The sequence below is a fragment of the Gymnoscopelus braueri genome (genome assembly GCF_963280865.1).
Source record: "Gymnoscopelus braueri genome assembly, chromosome: 6".
Classification (NCBI taxonomy): domain Eukaryota; kingdom Metazoa; phylum Chordata; class Actinopteri; order Myctophiformes; family Myctophidae; genus Gymnoscopelus; species Gymnoscopelus braueri.
Genome location: NC_137607.1, coordinates 26,255,473 through 26,275,835, shown reverse-complemented (window position 1 = coordinate 26,275,835; position 20,363 = coordinate 26,255,473). Strand labels below are relative to the sequence as shown.

Below are 20,363 nucleotides of genomic sequence, written 5' to 3'. Positions count from 1 at the left end.
CCAGAATAGGGTCGCCTGGGTTCATGTGTTTAATTGCTGGCTGGGAGTTAGTCTCTTTCGTTAGTAAAGACAGATGAATAAGACTGGTACTGTACATGAAGTTGAAAAGCCTCACACGCAACCCAAAATGTAAATAAGATGAGTTGACTTGACAGTAAGACCCTTTATATTTATTTAACTCAGCGACCCTTTGGTTGGCCCATTTGGTTACATTTGTACACCCTTCTGAGTTAAATGAACACAGATTTTTACAGTTTTGTGACTACACTGCGGGACGTTTCATCCCTTTTCATAGTTTGTGGAAGCTGCAGATCAAAGGTTCAGAGTTGAGCCCTGCAGCCTGTGTTCAGCAGTGATACACTGTGAAGCCTGATTTATACTGAAAATGCATGCCGTTGTTGCACATTGAAAATATCCAATCTGAAAGCTCACCACGCCGTATCGTGAGCTTGTAGATTGTCTTTTTTTGGTGTGCGATGCTGTATGAATCAGGCATGACACTACATGTCTGGCTGTCCCTGGTTTAGCCAGGGACAGCAAGAGAGAGAGAGAGAGAGAGAGAGACATTCCCTCTGTTCTCTTGATTTCTGAAACAAGAAAGGGAGGCATGCAAGGGAAGCAAAGTAAGCTTCAAGGGAAAAACATCGCCACGGGTTGTTTGTCCTTCTCCGGTCTCCGGAAGACTCTAGTTGATGTCCAAACAGAAGCGAGGGGATGGGGTTATTGAGGAAAGTACTGGAAGATGCAGGCAGCCCCCCCAGGACCAGGCAGGTGACAAGCGGTGTTTTCCAAGTCTGGTGCCAGGTCCTGGAGGACAGTATTCCCTTCTTTTTAGTTTGACTCGGGCCAAACATTCAGGTCATCTGGGGAGAGGGTGAGGGAGCGGCTACGTGGTTCGGCACGGCACTCAGTGGTCAGTTTGTTCAAACAGGGGGATGGAGGGTGAAGTAAAGCAATGTTTTCTCTCTTTTGCCCCCAAAATGCCATGAACATGAGATATCCCCTGCTCCTGTTCCTACACTGAGAACGAAGGGTATGAATGAATGATCTATGATCTAATACAGTGGTTCGTCCTTGAGGGGGTTCCAGGTGGTCCCCAGCTAAATGATGGAAGAGTTGGTAGCCAAATGGACCCTTATATAGATGTTTAACTCTTGAGAGCGTAAAATGAAACCAAATGGACGCTTACGGGTCCATTTGGTTTCATTTCACTATTTCAAGAGTTCAATTATTGTCTGCATCACTTTTACAAGAAGTCTACACAATTAGAGAATGTAGAAGAATTGTTATTTTGATCAACGTTTGCCTATCTCTCCTAATGGTACCAACATCAATACAGCATGGAATTGTGGAAAAAATCTTATCCAACGACAACAAAATATTCTAAGTCTTGGGTCCTGCAGGTGTGAGTGCAGTTTTCCTTTTGTTGTTGTTGAGGCCAACTACCATTTCTTGGTAGTTGCTGCCTGTGGTTTGGTTACATGAGGCTGTCGCTTTCTTCACGGCTAAAGGAAGCAAGTCGAGCAGCAATTTGACTGTTCCTCCGCCCTACTAGCCAAAAAATGGGACCGCTGACCACATCTGAACGCTGTGGCCTCAAACAGGCGAGAAAGACGGGAAATGAAACACTCGGCGAGGAAACGTGTCAGAGAGATGAAAAATGTGCCCTTTTATACGTAACTTTTGTCGCTTCTCTCTTTTATTTTTTGCTTTCTCTGTACATGTACTCTCTGTTCCTTCCTCATTCTGCTCTTTTCTTTTCCGCCTTTTAAGTTAAATGAGGCATACCTATGAATCCACTCATGTTTTTTGCGCACGCGGCCGTTTGGCGGTGACACAGAGGGAGGCATAAACCAGTGAGTCAGAGGAAGTGAGAGGTAGTGTGGATCCTTAACCCATTCAATCCGGGATTTTTTTTGGCTATTAAAAAATAGCAGATATACAAGTTCATACTGTAGCTTGTAGATCTACTATTTTTTTTTTAATTTTGGAAAATGTATGCAAATCTTTGTGTGTATATATATATATATTTATATATATATATATATATATATATATATATATATATATATATATATATATATATATATATGTTTTAAAGCGAACGTTTTTGTCTCTGATCTGTGCTTCTGGGGGTCCCTGGAACAACATATTTTGAGATGAAGGTCTGTGGCCAAGTGCATATCATTTTGGGTGGAATGGATGGAAAAGTTGGAGCACCACTGATATAGCAACATACTGTTAGGATTTAGAAAACATTTTTAGATATGTATTTGGTCGCGGACCCCCATCTCAAAACGTTTTGTTCCAGGGACCACCCAGAAGCAAAGATTTGAGTTACAAAGGTTTGCTTTTAAAAATATACATTCAAAATTTGCACACATTTCACTCTGTGCCACGCTATGAGCTTGTAGATCTGTTATTTTTGAATAGCCAGTGTAAAAAATATGGATAAAGTGGTTACACAGATGCGTTCCCGGTTTGAATGGGTTAAGCTCTCTCACTGTCGCACTTCTTCTCTTTCGGTACCAGCTGACATTAAACACGGTTCACGCGTAGGTTGATTCCTCCGTCTTAACAGTTGTGTCACTGCCGCTCCTTTCTCAGAACCTAAATGTTAGCACGTCATTGCGTCGTGTGTGTGTGTGTGTGTGTGTGTGTGTGTGTGTGTGTGTCAAAGCAAGAAGGGGAAATCGATATGGCATTAGCTCATATTCACTGTTAATCAGGTCGTCATGGGTGACGGTGTTGAAAAAATAGAAAATGATGCTGAACTGATACTGTTTATCTGAAGATGATGATTCATAACCAGTGGTGTAAAGTTACTAAGTACATTTACTCAAGTACTGTACTTGAGTAAAAAAATTTGTTTTTTGTTGGAGTATTTCCAATTTTCAGTACTTTTACCTCTACTCCACTACATCTCAGAGGCAAATATTGTACTTTTACTCCATTACTATCATTTGACCACTTTAGTTACTAGTTACTTTGTATATTTATCTTACAAAACATACAGACAACTTCAGCCCTTAAACTTTGGCTATTTTAAAATAGCAGATCTACAAGCTTGTAGATCTGCTATTTTCAAAGGATCTTTGTACATTTTATACACTTGAAAACTTGGTACTTTAAGTACATTTTGATACCAATACTTTTGTACTTTCACTCAAGTACATTTTTACGGACTTTTACTTTGCAGTATTGATACTTTAACTTAAGTAAACAAATTGAGTACTTTTTCCACCACTGTTCATAACTCACTTGGCTCTTGGTTTTATAGCAATAATACCTGTAGGTGGTAAATGACACTTGCTTGATACAAAACTCGCATGCCCCCTAGATCATTAAGTGAACTGGCACTAAATAACGTTGTCATGTCATGGAGAGAGAAAGCAGGATTAAATGTGTTAATATTCCACCATTCCCACTCCATATTTAAGGCCCATCAATCAGAGGTCATTGCACTCACACACAAACAGCGGGCTACTTTTGGCATTTTAAGGACAGAGCGCCCACTACTGGCTCAAAGCTATAACATCAGTGAACCACATAATCTGAAAGTACTAGGGGGAGATTTACAGAGTACACAAATTAAGAAGAAGCAGTTCCATGGTCATGTTTATTTAGTTCACTTTTACAGTTCTATAAATTGCCAGATTTCTGTGTTGTGGTCTAATTTGACCTATTTACTGTTTGCAACAGAAGACAGCGTAATTACAAAAAATGTCTTGTGATGCACCCCAACAACAGTGGCAAGCACAAGAATAGTATTGTCATGGGAAATATTACATTGAGATCTGGTGTGAATGGATCATGTCTGAATGGAAGAGGCTTTTCTCTTCTATCCTCCCTCCCTTCCCATATTGAAATGCCACGGCCCCATTCAGTCTCTGCTTCCTTCACAGCATCTCTCGGCTGAATCCCCCCCTCCATCGCCCACCCGTAGCGACACAGAGAGAAAGAGAATGAGAGATGAGGACTCCATTGAGACTGAAAGGTTAAAGGGACAGAGTGAGCATAAAAAAAAGAGAAAATGAAGTGATAAATAAAAATTGAAAGCAATAACAAATCATTGAGAGAGAGAGAGACAGAGGGAGGAGGGGTGGATCCGTTGAGGTGAAGAAGCTTCCATTCTCTACCTCTCCTTTCAACATCATCATCTGAATGGAGCAAATGTTAACGTCTCACTCAAACACAATCACACACGCATGCACGTGCGTGCACACTCAAGTGTACACAAACATGTATGTACAGGAATGTGTAACGTAGTGGCCCCCAAATAATTGATAACATTAATATTGTATATACGTATATGGTATATATTCTTTTAATGTTTTACCGTGATTCGTTTTTTTTACACAGCTGCCGTGTTCAGTGGTCAGATGGGTGGGCCGTGAGCGCTTTAAAGATTTTAAAGATTTTTCTATAGGTCAACCATTGACGTAGAAGTGCCATGAATTGGGTCTGACTGCCGATGGGGGGTATAGGAGCATTTAAAAGGAAGGCTGCTTCTGCTGTGCATGCATGATGCTCGTGCGTCTTCATATAGATTATGCGCCACATCACGTGCATGTGGCAAGCCATTTCATTCAGCCCGAGGCGGGCCGCCACCACACCAGAGACCCCACACTGTGATTTCTGCTGCCATCATGTATTATACAGCGGCGGGTGCTGTTATGTAACGATTCGCGGATCTTCTCCCCCCCCCACACACGCACACGCCTTTACTCGCTCTCTGTTTCCTCCTCTTCTTTACCTCAGTGGGAATGTAATTCCTCAATCCTCTCGGGAAGGCTTTGTTATTCCAAACACAACCTCTCCCTGACCACCCACCATCCCCGCTATAGATCTTAAAGTACTCTGGCTGGTTTTGTGTTTACCATTGCCTATGGCGTTGGTAATGATGAGCCACGTGACAAGGAACGTCTTCATAGCGCCGCCCCCACTTGTATGTACGCAGAATGCAGTCTTTATTTCTTAGCTCTAGGGCTTCGTGCTTTAGGGCCTGGCAAACAGGTAAATGTGGCGAACAAATGATAACACACAAAGATAATGGTATATCACAACATTCAGCAGTCAGTGTGCTGTTGCGTCGTGCTGCAGTGTGCAGCGTTGTACACCTGTTCCAAGGACAGCCCATTAATTCCAGCAGACACAGAGAGAGAGAGGCAGACAGACAGACAGACAGAGATTGATGACAGTGTTGGCAAGTGGCCGCCTGGGAGAGAAATTGACATGTAAGTGGCGGAGAGTGAGGGAGCGACAGAGGGAGGAGCCTGAATGAGTGATTCTCAGCCCGGTACATTGGCAGTATGTGTGGCGTGTCCTCGTGACAGCTGCTGTGTGCGGCTATACCTGCATGCTGGCCAAGAAAAGGCAAGGGGAATGCCTTGTCTGCCTCCTGTCCTCTCCTCTCCTCTCCTCTCCTCTCCTCTCCTCTCCTCTCCTCTCCCCTCCTCTCCCCTCCTCTCAACTCCTCTCTTCTCCTGCTGAAAACAGCCGCTATAGCCGCCTTACACTGGACACGTGATGCTGTTGCCATGGCGTTGAGGTGTTCTGGTAATTGGCGTATATACACACACACACACACACACACACACACACACACACACACACACACACACACACACACACACACACACACACACACACACACACAGGAGTGAGAGAAGGAAGGACATTGTCACCTAAATTGGGAAAGGATGCAATTATGTGCCACCTCTCTTTCTTCCTCTCTTTCTCCCTTGCTCTTGTTCACTCGCTGGCCGTCTTCCCCCGCTCCCTGGCTCTCTCCGCGCGGCCGTTAAAAATAGCCCGCCACATACACCGTGACAACCTCTATTAATATTATTAGGGGGGATGCGGATAATGAAGAGCTTGTTGAATGCTCCACAATGGCTGCCGCACATGGAGACGTCAACAGACAATGGGGAAAGAAGAAGAATATATATAGCGAGGGAGCAGAACAGAAGATAATAGACATAATGAGGCAGATGGGGGGGGGGGGGTGTATAGATGAGCATTCATATTTCTGAAAACGTGCTCCTCCTCTCTGCTGGAGCTCTCATTGTTTTAGTGCACATAGGTAGGAGGTGCAACTGTGTTGCTCAGTTGCATACCATCTGAATGGATGATTTTAGTGTAAGAAAATGGCTATGTGTGTGGTGGGTGATTGTTGTACGCCGTGCATATCTTAAGTGTTAATTTAACCCTGACAGTGAAAATATTCACATGAAAGTCCACCCCCCCCCCCCCCCCCAAAGCGCACACACATGTACATGCACATATACACACAGGAATACTTGCATGCATGCCTGCAAAAAAAAAGGAAAATACGTTAAAACAACAGGCAAGCTGTGCTGGGGGCTCCCCCCTTCTCCCAAGTTTGTGTGAATCGTGTGTTCTGAATGGTTGTGTGTGTTGCTGGGGCTGGCAGATTACAGCAGGGGAAGGGAGGGAACGAGAGAGAGAGAGAGAGGGGGGAGAGGGAGAGAGGAAGCCAGGGAGAGAGGGAGGGGGGTGAGAGAGGGGAGAGAGAGAGAGAGAGAGTACTACAGCAACGAGAGCAGGGAGGCGAGACTAATCCAGAGAAGGAACCCCCTCCTCCAGTCAGATGAGCATCGCAGCCTCCCTCCTCCCTCCTCTTGTCTCCATCGCAATTTTTTGTTGTTGCCTTCTCCTCCCACCATTCTTCTCCGTTGTTCATCAGTATGCTGAGAGACCCCCAGCTCACACTGTAGTTCCAGCTGCCAACCCTCCAACTCGCTGGTTCTTCTTGTCCCGGCCGCAGCATCCCAGCCCGCCTGCCCTCTCTTACCCTCTACCGTCCATTCCAAGGCATGGAGGCTGACAGCTGGCCCTTTTCTGCTTCTGAGAGGAAGAGTGAGTGCTCTCTTAGCCGCTAAGGAGAGGGGGAAAACACCACAGAAGAGGAGAGAAGAGGGGACTTTTTTTCCCCCCTGTTGTTAAAAGAATCCCATTCGTCTTGCCTCTATATTTTTTGGGTGGTTTCCATTGGATTACAGTGCTGGCTCTGTGTCGGAAGATAAAAACAGGGTCCAAAATGCCTGAAGCCAACTACCTGCTGTCTGTGTCTTGGGGTTACATTAAGGTGTGTTGCGTCTTATCTACGTAGCTTGTTGGGATACCGCACTCATGTGGTTGTATACCTGTGCTGTTGTGTTACCATTGGGTTCAGTCTTTATGCTAAACCAAAGCATTGATTGTGATGGTGATCTCAGAACATTTTAGCATTTTGGTCATGGTGAAGGCTTTTAGGTTGGTGATTAAAACTGAAATGTGTGCGTGTGCATGTCTTTCTGTCTCACAGAATGGTGCTTTGGGGCTCAGGCTCCATCTTGCGTCCTCTGCAGAACTGTGTGTGTGTGTGTGTGTGCGTGTTTGCATGTGCACATTCAGTACATGAGAGGGTCTGCTATGAATGATGGTTGCTGCAGTGTCTGTTTCTGAATTGTATTGACTAATACATGCACATCTCTAAACTGCTTCATCCATAGCACAAACTCTAATGCACATCAGAAGTAAGACATTGCTAATAATAAGAAAAATAATCTGTGTACTACTTTTATTAAAGCACTCAAATTGATGTAATGAGAACTGGTCCCCAAAATATGAATCAATCATGTGATGTGGCTTTCAGGGAATGGAAGGTGATGTCCATGCCATTGCTAACAGAAATTATTACAATTTTGTGGAAATAACTACCCCCTTACCCTGTACTCTGTTTAATGTGGATAAATTGACCATTGACGGTTGACCACTAAGTCAGGCTTAATCCTGTCTGTGGATGGTGAACTAAGCCTGGGCACCAGTGATGCTGTTTTTCCATGGAATGCTGCACTATAATTTCTCCCAGGTTTTCCTTCTGTGGAAACTGATGACATTCCCTCTCTCTCTGTCTCCCCCCCCCCCACCCCCACCCCTCCTCCTCTCCCTCCTCTTTCTTTTTCTCCCCTGCAGTTCAAGAGAATGTTGAATCGGGAGCTGACGCACCTATCTGAGATGAGCCGGTCCGGCAATCAGGTGTCTGAGTTCATCTCCAGCACTTTCCTTGGTAAATGAAAAGCACACACACACACACACACACACACACACACACACACACACACACACACACACACACACACACACACACACGCACACACAAAAGGTGTAAACTTACTGTACATAAACTCAAATGTGCCTTTGATCTACCTTTCAACATTTGAGACATCAAAGTGTCATTATCACTGATGCATACAGTAGAACGATATTAGCCACAGACCCAGCCTAGCCAGCCTTGTATTCTCTTCTACCACAAGTGGACTATATGTGCGTACTGAGGTTCACTCTCCTGCATGAGGGCTCCATTTTGGAGCAGTGCAAGTCGATCTGGAAGGCTCTTTTGCGGGGGCGTACCATAAAGCGCTGCGCCATTAAAGCCATGCATGGAATGTTTTTGACGCAGGACACAACATACCAATTAAAACTCAAAACGAAAGTAACTGTTTTCTCCAAAACAACAAAAATGAAAAAGACGGAGGGGAGAATGAAGGCGGTTGCCCACTTTGGCACAAGGTGCGCTACTTGATTGACAAGTAAGCTTGTTAGTCCGGATCAGTTGATGTTCTCTGTGTATGCTAGACAACCTGAAAATGGATAGATAAGAAATTGAGGGAAGGACAGACATGCAGTACAGTATATATACATAATTATAGTTTGTGTCTTTCAGAAACCTTGCACTTTACTTTATACTTCACTTAAAAATTGCGATGTGACGGGATGACCCCTTGTATCAGGACAAACAAGTGAATTAAGCATTGCCCTGTGGGGAAGAGAATTAAAACGCATCAGTGGCAAAAAATCACCCTTATTTTCTCTTCAGGGTTTTGTCTCCATCCCTGAAAAGCAGATTTTCAGAAGAAGTAAGGTTTCTGCACAGTAACTGATTATACACTGTAATGTGTTAAATGTTATCAAACAGGTTTAGCTTTTCTCAAGATATATTATTGTATGTAGCTTTTGTTATATACTGAGAAAAGCTAAATATGTTTGAGGTAGATAAAAACACACATTGAAAATAAATCAGGGGAATAATAGACACAAGATGAAGGGACAGAACGTCTGTACATAGCGTCGATCCTATTGATTGGTATCTGTGGTATGTGAATCCCTCACAGCTGGCTGGGTGGGTGGGTGGGGGTCTGGTGTCTGAGAGGCAGAAGGAGGGATGTGCCTGGGTTTCAGGAGAGATGACGGGTAAAGGATATGGAAATGAAAAAGAGGAGGAAGGGTCGGGGGGAATCCAAGAGAAGAAGGAAAAGAGAGACAAACAAACAAACAAACATGAGGCGTTGGGGAGAGATCTGAATGATGTGGGGAGGGAGGGAGAGAGAGAGGGGGAGTATGGTGTAACAGAGCAGAGAGGAGCGCAGAGGATCCCCCCCTCCCCTGGCGCTGAGATCAGCCCAGCAGATTGGGTGACTCATCCTCCAGTCTTAATACATCTTCAGTGGGGACATCTTCTCAGCCCCCCCCCCCCCCCCGTCCTCCCTTCCATGCCCCCCATCCTGCATGGGGAATCCAGGCACAGATGACTATCTCTAGGATAAGGGAATCCGTATTACCCCGTCTGAGGTTAGATGAAACAGTCAGAGAGACATTAACAGCCATAGAGGAAAAGGAGATTACCATAATGACACAGCAGTTGTTGGCTTGGATTGTCCTTGGCTGACCGGTATTTGTGTACATAATGTGCAGTTGATTAAGTGCAGTCGTTCAGTTCGGTTGAGATTGGACCTGTTCAGGTCCGTTTTCACATAAACACACCACCAAGCTCAGAGGCAGGCGGTTTTCCTGTCATACTGTAGGTAACACGGCCTATACCCTGGCATCCGTCACTAAATCCATGTCTACTTATCAAGCGCTATTGTTATATTATAATTGGAAAGCATTTTATTTTTCCAGCCCACTATTCCAACCCGGTATTCCAACACGTACACAGGAGGTGGACTGTGTAATAAGCGATTTGTATCAGAACTGCTCTTATTCAGTAAAACATCATTTTAATGGTCATTCCATGCCTCTGTCTGATTCTGACCTCGCTCGGACTTGATGTATTTAGGACACAATGTAACAAGATGGGGAAAAAATATTATGATTTAATAATTAATAATGAAATACTTGGGAGAAAATATTAAATTTTGGTGAAAACTAAATGATACTGTTCAAACTCTGTACGGGTGGACAAGTAAGATGATCACTCACTCACATGAGGAGATATGATGATTCTGTCTCGCACTCATGCACACCACACACGCACACGGCGATGGTGATGAGAATGATGTCCCGTAATGAATTAGAGGGACGTTTATTGCTCTTTCCCTTGTTTCTCACGCAGTACATGTCTGAGCGTGGTTCATTGTCCATTCTCAATTACCACTGAAGGTTGAGAGAGAGAGAGAGAGAGAGAAAGAGAGAGAGATTATTTGAATTACATGCTAGTAATTGAATAACCCTCTGTGGGGGAGGCTGATAGGCCAGCAATGAGTTGAAGCTTGACTGATGATGAGAGCAGAGCATGCTTATGTGCCTGATTTATATTTGCACGCCTGCGACATGTTGTGAGTTTGTAGATCAGCTATTTTTGGTGACACAGGCTCGCAGCTTAAGTTTAAATCCGGCTTTACATACACAATAAAGTCCTCTGTGTTAATTGAGAATGTAAAATTCAAATAAGGACAGCGTAGCTGTGCGAGATTTTGGGTCTGTTTTCCTAGGATTTGTATAATATTTATTTCTTTTTTTTGGGGGGGGGGGGGGGGGGTGTTAAAGTTATTTAGAAAAATAATAATCCAAAAATAATAAAGAAGAATGAACTGAGAACTGAGCCAAAAATATAAACTATCTATAGTAAAACATTTAATGTACTAAATTAACTCTCTCAGTGCCAATGAAATAATAAAAATATGTTCTTTAAACTGCCAGCAATTTTTTAAAGTAAAAAAAAAGTGCTTAGGAGGCGAGATACAGCCTTTTTCAGTTATAAGTTAAACAAAGAGTGGATGGAGCTGCAAATCTTCAGATAATGATATCTTGGGTTCTGAACATTTTTTTCCAAAAAAAATTAATAAAATTTAAAAAAATAAAAACTCGGGATTTTTCGTTCTGGCACTGAGGGCATTCAGAAAAAACTCGGGATAACTCGGGGCTTGGCACTGAGAGAGTTAATAGTAAGGACTTTGTAGTGCGAGTTGACCCGTGGCTGATAAAGAAATGTACTGTACATTTCAATGACCCAGTTCATGAAGCTATCTTAACTTTCTGTGTGCTCCATCTCAACGCACTGACCTTAGGGAAAATAAAAGAACAGGAGATGTGATTTGAACCGCCTGCAGAGCAGCAATGAAGTGCTTTGTGGGGAAAGGAGGCATATACACCATCTAAGATGGAGAGAAATAATGGGCCGTAAGAAAGAGGCTGAGAGCGTAGAGAGGAAGGGCATGAATGAATAAATAGATAGATGATGAATGAATAAATGAATCAATCATTCCCACAGGCAGGTGGCACTGGGTGAAAAAATGGGTTACAAAAATCGTGGGGGAAAAAAATTAAGGAAAGAAAAAATCATTCCCACAGTACCCAGCCTGGCGCAGGTGTTTCCATCAAGCACCTGGGTTCTCAGACACAACATAACCAGCCTTTCTTTTGTACTGCAAAGGCCTCTTAAATTACAGAAAGAACATGACAGAAACTCAACGCAAGTCTTAACTGCCACTTTCCCCTTTCTGTGCGTCATTCCATCTCTCTGTGGAATGACGCACACACACAATGACGCACACACACACACCAATCTACATTGTAAAATCAGTTATTTTAAGAGTAAAGGCACTGAGAACCAGTGCCTTAGATAAATACATATATGTGGCAACTGAGCATCTCTCTCTCTCTCTCTCCAGACAAACAGAACGAGGTGGAGATCGAGTCGCCGACGTCGAAGACGCGCGAGAAGAAGAAGCAGCAGCAGCGTCAGCAGCTGATGACGCAGATCAGCGGCGTGAAGAAGGTCTCGCACGATATCTCCACCAGCTCTATCTCACGCTTCGGTGTCAAGACGGATAAGGAGGAGCTTCTGTCCAAGGAGCTGGAAGACCTCAACAAGTGGGGCCTGAACATCTTCACCGTCTCCGAGTACTCCAACAGCCGGCCGCTCACCTGCATCATGTATGCCATCTTCCAGGTACGACAGCAAACGCGCCGCACGCCGCCTTTTGTCAGAATCCTCTGCCTTACGTGTGATCGGAAGTGGTTTAAACGCTGTGATTGTCGACCTTTTTCATTTCAAGGGACCCCCAGTTTGTATGTGTTATGCCACAGATTTATCATTAAAAAAAATTACCTCCTGGACCCCAATCTACCCTGTAATTGGCTGTAAAACCCTCAGTGTTCATTTAACTCTGAGAGTGTACAAATGTGTACACTCTCTGAGTTACAGACCTGTAAGGGTCCATTTGGTTCCTAGCTATCAATCACTTAGCTGGGGAGTGGGGACCCCCTGGAACCCCTTCAAGGACGGCTACTGTATGTGATGCGGGGGGGGGTTGTGACTTTGTAACTTAATGAAGATTCGCTTGTTGTGTCTCGTTATGCACGATCCCTTTTCTTTTCTGACAAAGAGCGCTCGACTTTGCCTCGTGCACGCTCCGTTTCTGGACGGCTCGCTCCCCGAAATTAACGTGTTCTCGAAAACGGTTTGTTCTGTCCCGCAGGAGCGAGACCTGTTGAAGACGTTTAAGATCCCCGTGGACACGTTGGTCGCCTACATGATGACGCTGGAAGACCACTACCACTCAGACGTGGCGTACCACAACAGCCTCCACGCGGCGGACGTCGCCCAGTCCACGCACATCCTCCTCTCCACGCCGGCCCTGGATGTGAGTACGCAGTCACACTTGAGGGGGGCTTCTCGTGTTGAGAGAATAAAAGGGTGATTTATTCTTGCATTGCACACCAGCGTCACTCGCCTTAAGATTTACAATCTCAGAGCTTGTAAATCGGCTATTTTTGGTGCGCAACATGACGCACAGCCTAGGATAAATCAGGCTTTAACCACTTAAACCCTATATACTTCCAGAGGTTCCCCCAGGGGTCTATACCCTCCTTTTTTCCCCTACACCAAATCTCTTCACCAAAAATAGCTGATCTAATAAGTTCGCAGGCTTGTAGATCTACTATTTTTGCTGAACGTTAACTTATTTCTCAGGGTTCATGTGGTTAAAAATGAACATTGGGATCCAGGGCGTGTTAGGAGAGCGTGCTCTTACATCACCCCCAGCTCCACCGCACCCTCCTGCACCAGCTCAGTCTCCTTCCATCAAATCATCTAGCTCTCCTGTTACGTCACGTAGAGGTTACTCTAAAGTGCGTCCTTCCCTCCTTCCTACCCCTGGCTTTCTGCCCTCCCTCCCTCCCTCCTTTTTTTCCATCACTTTCTTCCTGTCCGTGTCTTCTCACAGTGCCCCTCTCAGGGAGTGTGGGAGGGGGTTGTTCTATGAATACAGTGGGATTAGTGTGCCTCCTTGGCCTCTTGGCGTGTCATCCCATCGCTCTCCCATCTTTCATTCCCGCGCTCACTGCCCAGGCTTTTCCCAGCCAGCCAGTCAGTGCTCTCTGTGAGTGGATTCCTGCTGAGTGACTCACAGACAGCTAGACAGCTATCTTATTGATTAGACATTCTTACACTAGCACTTCTCTAGTCTGGACTTTGGGGGCGGGGTGCAATTTTTGCTTTATATAACACTGTAGCGCGACAGGAAACCAAGGTCAGAGAGAAGAGAGTAAGGGACACACATGACAGATGTGACAGTAGTCAGATTCGAACACAGGTCAAATCTGACTCCTGGAGCATGTGGTCCGACCGAACACAAACTGGTGTTTATAGGACTTTTATTCTAACCCTATCTGGCCCAGTGTGTCTGAGCTTTTTGTTTCGTTCTAAGCAAGGGAACATGAAATCTCCTGGGTGCCATTAGTTTAAAACAATATAGCCATGTGAATCCAGTCTGAGAGTTGTCTTAATAGATCATGCAAGGCCCCATATCTTTTTCATACACTGAGACATTGGAATCAATTGTCCGTGGGCAGAGATTAGCTGTAGCTGTTCTTCCTGGTATTTGTGTTTCTTTTTCTCTTGAGACATTTCTAATCTCTCTCTGTCTCTTTCTCTCTCTTACAGGCTGTTTTCACAGATCTTGAGATCCTAGCAGCCATCTTTGCTGCAGCCATCCATGATGTTGACCACCCCGGAGTATCCAACCAATTCCTGATCAATACCAGTAAGCTGAAATTTCACTCTATTGAACCATTTTCATTGTTACTTCAATATTATTATGCTATTAATATTAATTCATAGTATGATGGTAACATCATTAACCAATTTTAACCCTATTTTGGGCATGTCATAGGCAAAAATGTGTAATAGCTAATCTACAAGCTCACAGTGCGTTGCCTTGAGCTTGTAGATGACCTATTTTTGAAAATCTTTTGAACATTTTCAAAAAGAAATTATGTGAAAATAGGGCTAAGTGATTTAACAATACTAATGGTGTCTCTCCTAACCCAGATTCTGAGCTGGCTCTGATGTACAATGATGAGTCGGTCCTGGAGAACCACCACCTGGCGGTGGGCTTCAAGCTGCTGCAGGAGGACAACTGTGATATCTTCCAGAATCTCACCAAGAAACAACGGCAGTCACTACGCAAGATGGTCATCGACCTGGTGAGCCATCTGCTTCACTTCTATCCTGTTCTACTTCTGTTCATGCTGACCAATTAATTCACATTTAAGATAATAATTTTAAAACATTTCAAAATCTTTAAAATTTGTAAAAAAGAAAAAAAAAGATTTTTTTCAAATTGATTAATTTTTTTATTTTATTTTTACTTTTCAAATCTTTCGAAAATATTAACAAATATTTTTTCCCCCTAAAGATAGCCGATCTACAAGCTCAATAAGTCGCATAACAACCCGTTGAGCTTGTAGATCAGCTATTAAAAAAATGGGGGATGCCTATTTTGCATATTTGTGGAACATTGTGAGATTGTGTTATTTTCGGCTTGCGACACTGCCAAGCAACGAAGTATAAACCTTGCTTTATGTTGGGTTTTGTTCTGAATCCCAGTGGTGGGTGATACAACAGGACATACTGTATGGTTATAGCAGAAAGCTGATGGTGGGTGGGGTATGTCTCTGTCCTGTCCAGGTCCTGGCCACCGACATGTCCAAACACATGGGCCTATTGGCTGATCTGAAGACCATGGTGGAGACCAAGAAAGTCACCAGCTCTGGAGTGCTGCTGCTGGACAATTACACCGACAGGATCCAGGTATGCATGTGTTCCTGTGTTCCTGTGTGTGTGTGTGTGTGTGTGTGTGTGTGTGTGTGTGTGTGTGTGTGTGTGTGTGTGTGTGTGTGTGTGTGTGTGTGTGTGTGCGCGTGCATGCTCCTCCCATTTCTATAGGAGCAGGAGTTTTGCTAATAAGGAAAATACATACCGAAAAAGACACGTGACGTGTGTGTGTGTGTGTATGCTGGTGTTGTAAACGTCGACGTGCTTGTTTGCAGGTATTGCGCAACATGGTGCATTGTGCCGACCTCAGTAACCCCACCAAGTCCTTGGAGCTGTATCGCCAGTGGACAGACAGGATAATGGACGAGTTCTTCCACCAGGGAGACAGAGAGAGGGAGAGGGGGATGGAGATCAGCCCCATGTGTGACAAACACACAGCCTCGGTGGAGAAGAACCAGGTATGACGTGTGAACTTTCAAAACAATCTTGACGGTGTGCCAAGGCACACTGAGACGAGTACATGTGTACCACACGTTATTATTGCAATATACACAACTATACAAAAAGTTATGAATGATTTATATTTAGTTATTTATCATTCATATTTATATGATGTATGAGTGCTGATATAGTTTTATATCAGCACTCATTTGAGGCAACTTCTATGAATGAATCATATGCGGTATACACAGTATATTTTGTGACATTTCACAGTGCAACCGCTTCATTGTCTAACACATTTCCTTTAATTCAACCCCCTCCAGGTTGGTTTCATTGACTACATCGTCCACCCGCTGTGGGAGACCTGGGCTGACCTGGTCCACCCGGATGCCCAGGACATCCTGGACACGCTGGAAGACAACAGGAACTGGTACCAGAGCATGATCCCCCAGAGCCCCTCGCCTCCGTTCTATGAACAGGGCGTGGACAGCCACAGCGGGGGCACGGGGGGACAGGGCGGCGGGGACAAGTTCCAGTTCGAGCTGACCCTGGAGGAGGAGGACTCGGAGGGAACGGAGGAGAAAGACGCGGGAGATAACGAAGTGGACGAGGAGGAAGATGAGGAGGAGGACAGCCTAGGGGAGTCTTCCCGTTCCCCGCCCCCGGACTACAAGGAGGAGGGGTCCATGGCAGAGGAGGGGCCCGCAGCAGGGATAGAAATCGTCACGCACGAGGCTTCGCCCACGGACACATAGGGTGCACCGCGGGACGGAGCTCATGTGGCTGTTCTTTAAAGTTTTAGCAAAAGGAGAGGAGAGATCTTCTTGCAGCTGTGCTTTTTAACAAAGCCCACTCAGGACGGGGGCTTAGCTTTGGCCCGGAGGACGGAGGGGCGTCTTGCACTTGTGGGACGTGTGGAGCCAGTCAGTGGCAGAAAGGACAGTTTCAGTGAAGTGGCTACAGTTCTCAGGAAATAAATGCTGCGAACAATTTTCAACTGACTGAGAGGCACCCGAGGAGGGATCTTGAAGGATTTTGGCCAGTTTGGGAAAAGGTTCCTCTTTTTGTTTTGTTTTCTGGACTGGCATTAAATAGACATTGACACTACTGAGAGATGTTTTGTACCTTAAGACATTTTTACGGACACCAGATGTTTTAGAAGTAGCATAAAGTAAGATCTACTGATGGAGACACGTTTGTATAGCGAGAGAAAGTGTTTACTTTTTCCTGTACCATTTGTCAAAAGACTTTTGTGTGCCTTTTTTACTATTGTCTTTATAATAGTTTTTTATTTATTGAACACTCTAGTATGTCTGTGAAATGTTTTTCTTTTCTTATATGAAAGAGTAAAATCCTTTTTGTATCTGATAAAAAGAGAACAGTCTTCCATGTATTGGGCAATAGAGAACTCCAAACAAACTTCGACAAACAACTCTTGGACAAACTCATCCAAAAACAGCAACATGAACACACATATTAGACACATTCTGTGTTTCTGTTTCAGTCCAAGCACAAACAGAGAATACAAATATAAATGATCATGATTCATGTTCAATGTTCACTGTAGACATTGTTGCTTTCAGATGTCGCTGTAAACGAATGTCAAACAGTCACTCTTAAATACACCTATACCTGTTATTTCATTCATTCATTCATCTATCTTCTCTTCATGGAATGGCCTGCCCATTAGTGCTGAAAGCCATTTGACACCAAAATAATAACTTTTATAGTGGTAACATCAAAGTATACTCTATTCCCACCTGGCATTTTCACAGTAATTTGACCTGTAAATACAATAATAATCCAAGCAGTAATTTTTTAATTGGAGATTGCTTAATATCCCCCTAGCCTACAAAAAAAGCATCAATGAGCAGAAATAACACTTTGCAGCAGTTGGCGAGATAAAACCCCTATTGCGTCATCAGAACAACCTATATTAATACAAGATAGAAAGAAAAAGATTTGCAACAGAACTGGATCTATTTTCAGCGTAGAGATGTAGGTATGAATGGGGTCTGACCGACTTACGTAAAGACCCCCTGCCCCAATGCAATCAGGCATGCACTGGATGATTAAGGCTGCCCTTCCAGCTGCCTGTCTGAAAAGGGCACTCACGCCTTCATCAGTGCCATTATTCACATGGTTTACAAGGCCCTGCAGGCTCCAGGGACACGACCTCAAAACAATCAGGCCAGCTATTTCTTACCCCTGACACAAAAAAAGAAAAAACTTGAGTGCCGCTTCTGCTCATTGACGTCAATTGAAACTTTGTTTTTTTTCAAACTTTTTCTCCCCTCCCCTTCAACTGTATCAGATTTCCTGGAAAGGAGGGTTATTATGTTTCAACACAGATGGATTCACTTGATTCAGCACGTCAGATTGTTGCCTTATAAATAAAAAAGAAGAGAGATCGGAAAGATGGGCTTTTCTTTAACCACTTAAACCCTATTTACTTTGTTGACAGGAGTCCCCCAGGGGTCTATACTAGGCCCCTCCTTTTTCCCATCTACACCAAATCTCTACAGAAAATATCCGATCTACATGTGTTGTGTTGCATTCCGATGCGTTGTGAGCTTGTAGATCTGCTATTTTCGAACAAATGTTTGCCCCAGAATAGGGACGCTAGGGCTCATGTGGTTAAACTGACACCCTGCTTTCTAAATCATGGCTCAAGACCCAAAATGGTTCATAGACCTCAGATTCTGACACTGGCCTCTGTTATTGGTTATGTTGAATCTACAATCACCATATTTCCATTAGTAGTTTACTGACATACTCAAAGGTACTTCAACTACCTTCATCTTCACCCCAGCATGCTTACGTGGCGGTTTATTGCGTGCATTATGGATCGTGTGGGTGTGTGGGTGCGTGCGTGTGTGCGTGCGTGTTTGAATGTGTGTCCTCTTTCTCGTCAGGCCTTATTCCATTACACACGTCTTCTTTGTCTCAACCTGTTTGTTGGTAGAAGCTCAAGTTGGTCCTTTATGCTGTTTATAACAGTGTGTATTTATTCTATACTTTAATCTTGTAAATAAGAAATACAGTTTCCGTGTAAAAAAAATCTATTTTAATTTATATGCACTTGCATTACCTGGAAGTTGTGGTGTCTAATGTGTAGAAGACTCTGGATTGGAGTGTTTTTATATTCTGTATTATATATTGGGATTTTTTTTTTAAATATCTATATTATGAGTGAGTGTGTGCGTGTGTGTGTGTGTGTATATATATATACATAAATACATAAATACATATATACATATATACATACATACACACTCACAGTCTTTTGAGAGCCCAGCAGATAACTGAGACATACAGGTGTTGTTGCTGTCACATGACAACCTTGAAACGCCAATATTGATCGTTCTTATTTACTTCACTTGAAAGATTCTATGGTCCTTTATTGTTTCTCAACCAGTGCACTCTTGATCAAAAATGTCTGCAATGTTGGGACCACTATGAAATATTAGCCCTAATGGGACATTTTTTTTAATCATACATTTTTATATTAAATCAGCCTAAATTGTTTTAATAGATTAAGAATAATTAAGCAGACTATATTATGTTTTCTCAGTCAATCTTTGTTCAGGTGAAGAATTTCACCTCAAGACTCAAGGTTTTCATCTGACAGCAGCGTATGTGATCCAGTGGCCACATAGAGAACATGTTAAACTGCATACTATAGGATACGTACAGTACATACAGGCTAGCTAAGGAGAACAGAAGCTTAGTCCATTCTTGGTTTAAAAAAGATACACAAAGCTTTTTTTCTTTCCACTCTGGCTTGTCACAACCTATATGCTTGACCATCTAGAAATTTGAATGCAGATTGCTGATCTTCAAGGTTCAGATACAGGCTCGCCTGACAAACACAAATCTAAGGCGGCCATCTCTTTCACACCATATGCACTTCATGTAAAAGTAGATTACACAGGGAAAGTATTGGTAGCATGCTACAGTGCACCCACACTGACGTGAGTCGTTCTGAATTAACAACTAAAAAATGTGATCTTATGTAATTGATTGTGCTAATGTGTGAACTCTTTCTGACCAAACTTGTTAGCAGTTTTGAAATCAAATATGTCAGTATTAACATTGTTAATCTATGTTCAAGCTTTTTTGGTCCCAGTTGTGTCCAAATGGTTAGCCGGATTTAGCACTATCTGCATGAGAGATGGGTTTTCTTTCTTTTTATTTTGTCAATATGTTTCACATCCACCCATCGCAGGTGGATTATTAAATGTTTCACACAATGTATGGTATTACGTATATTGTGTAATGTGTTCCAAAATGAAATCTGAAATACTTTTTCTATGAAGTGATTAAAAACAAAGCATGAAGATATTCTTTCTGCCTCCGCTGCCTTATTGCTTCATAGCCAATTGTCATTCTGCTGGGCCGCAACATCTGTTGTTTCATTAAAACTACAATCCGGGGCTTAATGAATGAAACATTGTAACCAATATCTAGCACATCTGCAGTGGTTGGAGGTGGTCACCCTCATCCATTGAGGAATTTCGACCCTGGTGTTGGGTATGTCACATACTGGGGGGAGTAAGCGACAAAGAGGGAGTCC

At 43.5% G+C, this 20,363-nt stretch overlaps 1 protein-coding gene across 2 annotated transcripts in view; it reads left to right on the top strand.

Annotated features, from left to right (window-relative positions):
• pde4ba (phosphodiesterase 4B, cAMP-specific a) overlaps nucleotides 1–20,131 on the top strand; it is an 88,498-nt gene extending 68,367 nt beyond the window's left edge. For both annotated transcript variants that reach the window (XM_080431261.1, XM_080431262.1), the window contains 8 exons: nucleotides 7,981–8,074; nucleotides 11,958–12,238; nucleotides 12,768–12,932; nucleotides 14,234–14,333; nucleotides 14,621–14,775; nucleotides 15,260–15,382; nucleotides 15,622–15,804; nucleotides 16,111–20,131. In XM_080431261.1, coding sequence (XP_080287387.1) covers nucleotides 7,981–8,074; nucleotides 11,958–12,238; nucleotides 12,768–12,932; nucleotides 14,234–14,333; nucleotides 14,621–14,775; nucleotides 15,260–15,382; nucleotides 15,622–15,804; nucleotides 16,111–16,542 — 1,533 coding nt within the window. In that variant the 3' untranslated portion in view covers nucleotides 16,543–20,131. The remainder of the gene's footprint in view (nucleotides 1–7,980; nucleotides 8,075–11,957; nucleotides 12,239–12,767; nucleotides 12,933–14,233; nucleotides 14,334–14,620; nucleotides 14,776–15,259; nucleotides 15,383–15,621; nucleotides 15,805–16,110) is intronic.
• The last annotated feature ends 232 nt before the right edge of the window (nucleotides 20,132–20,363 follow it).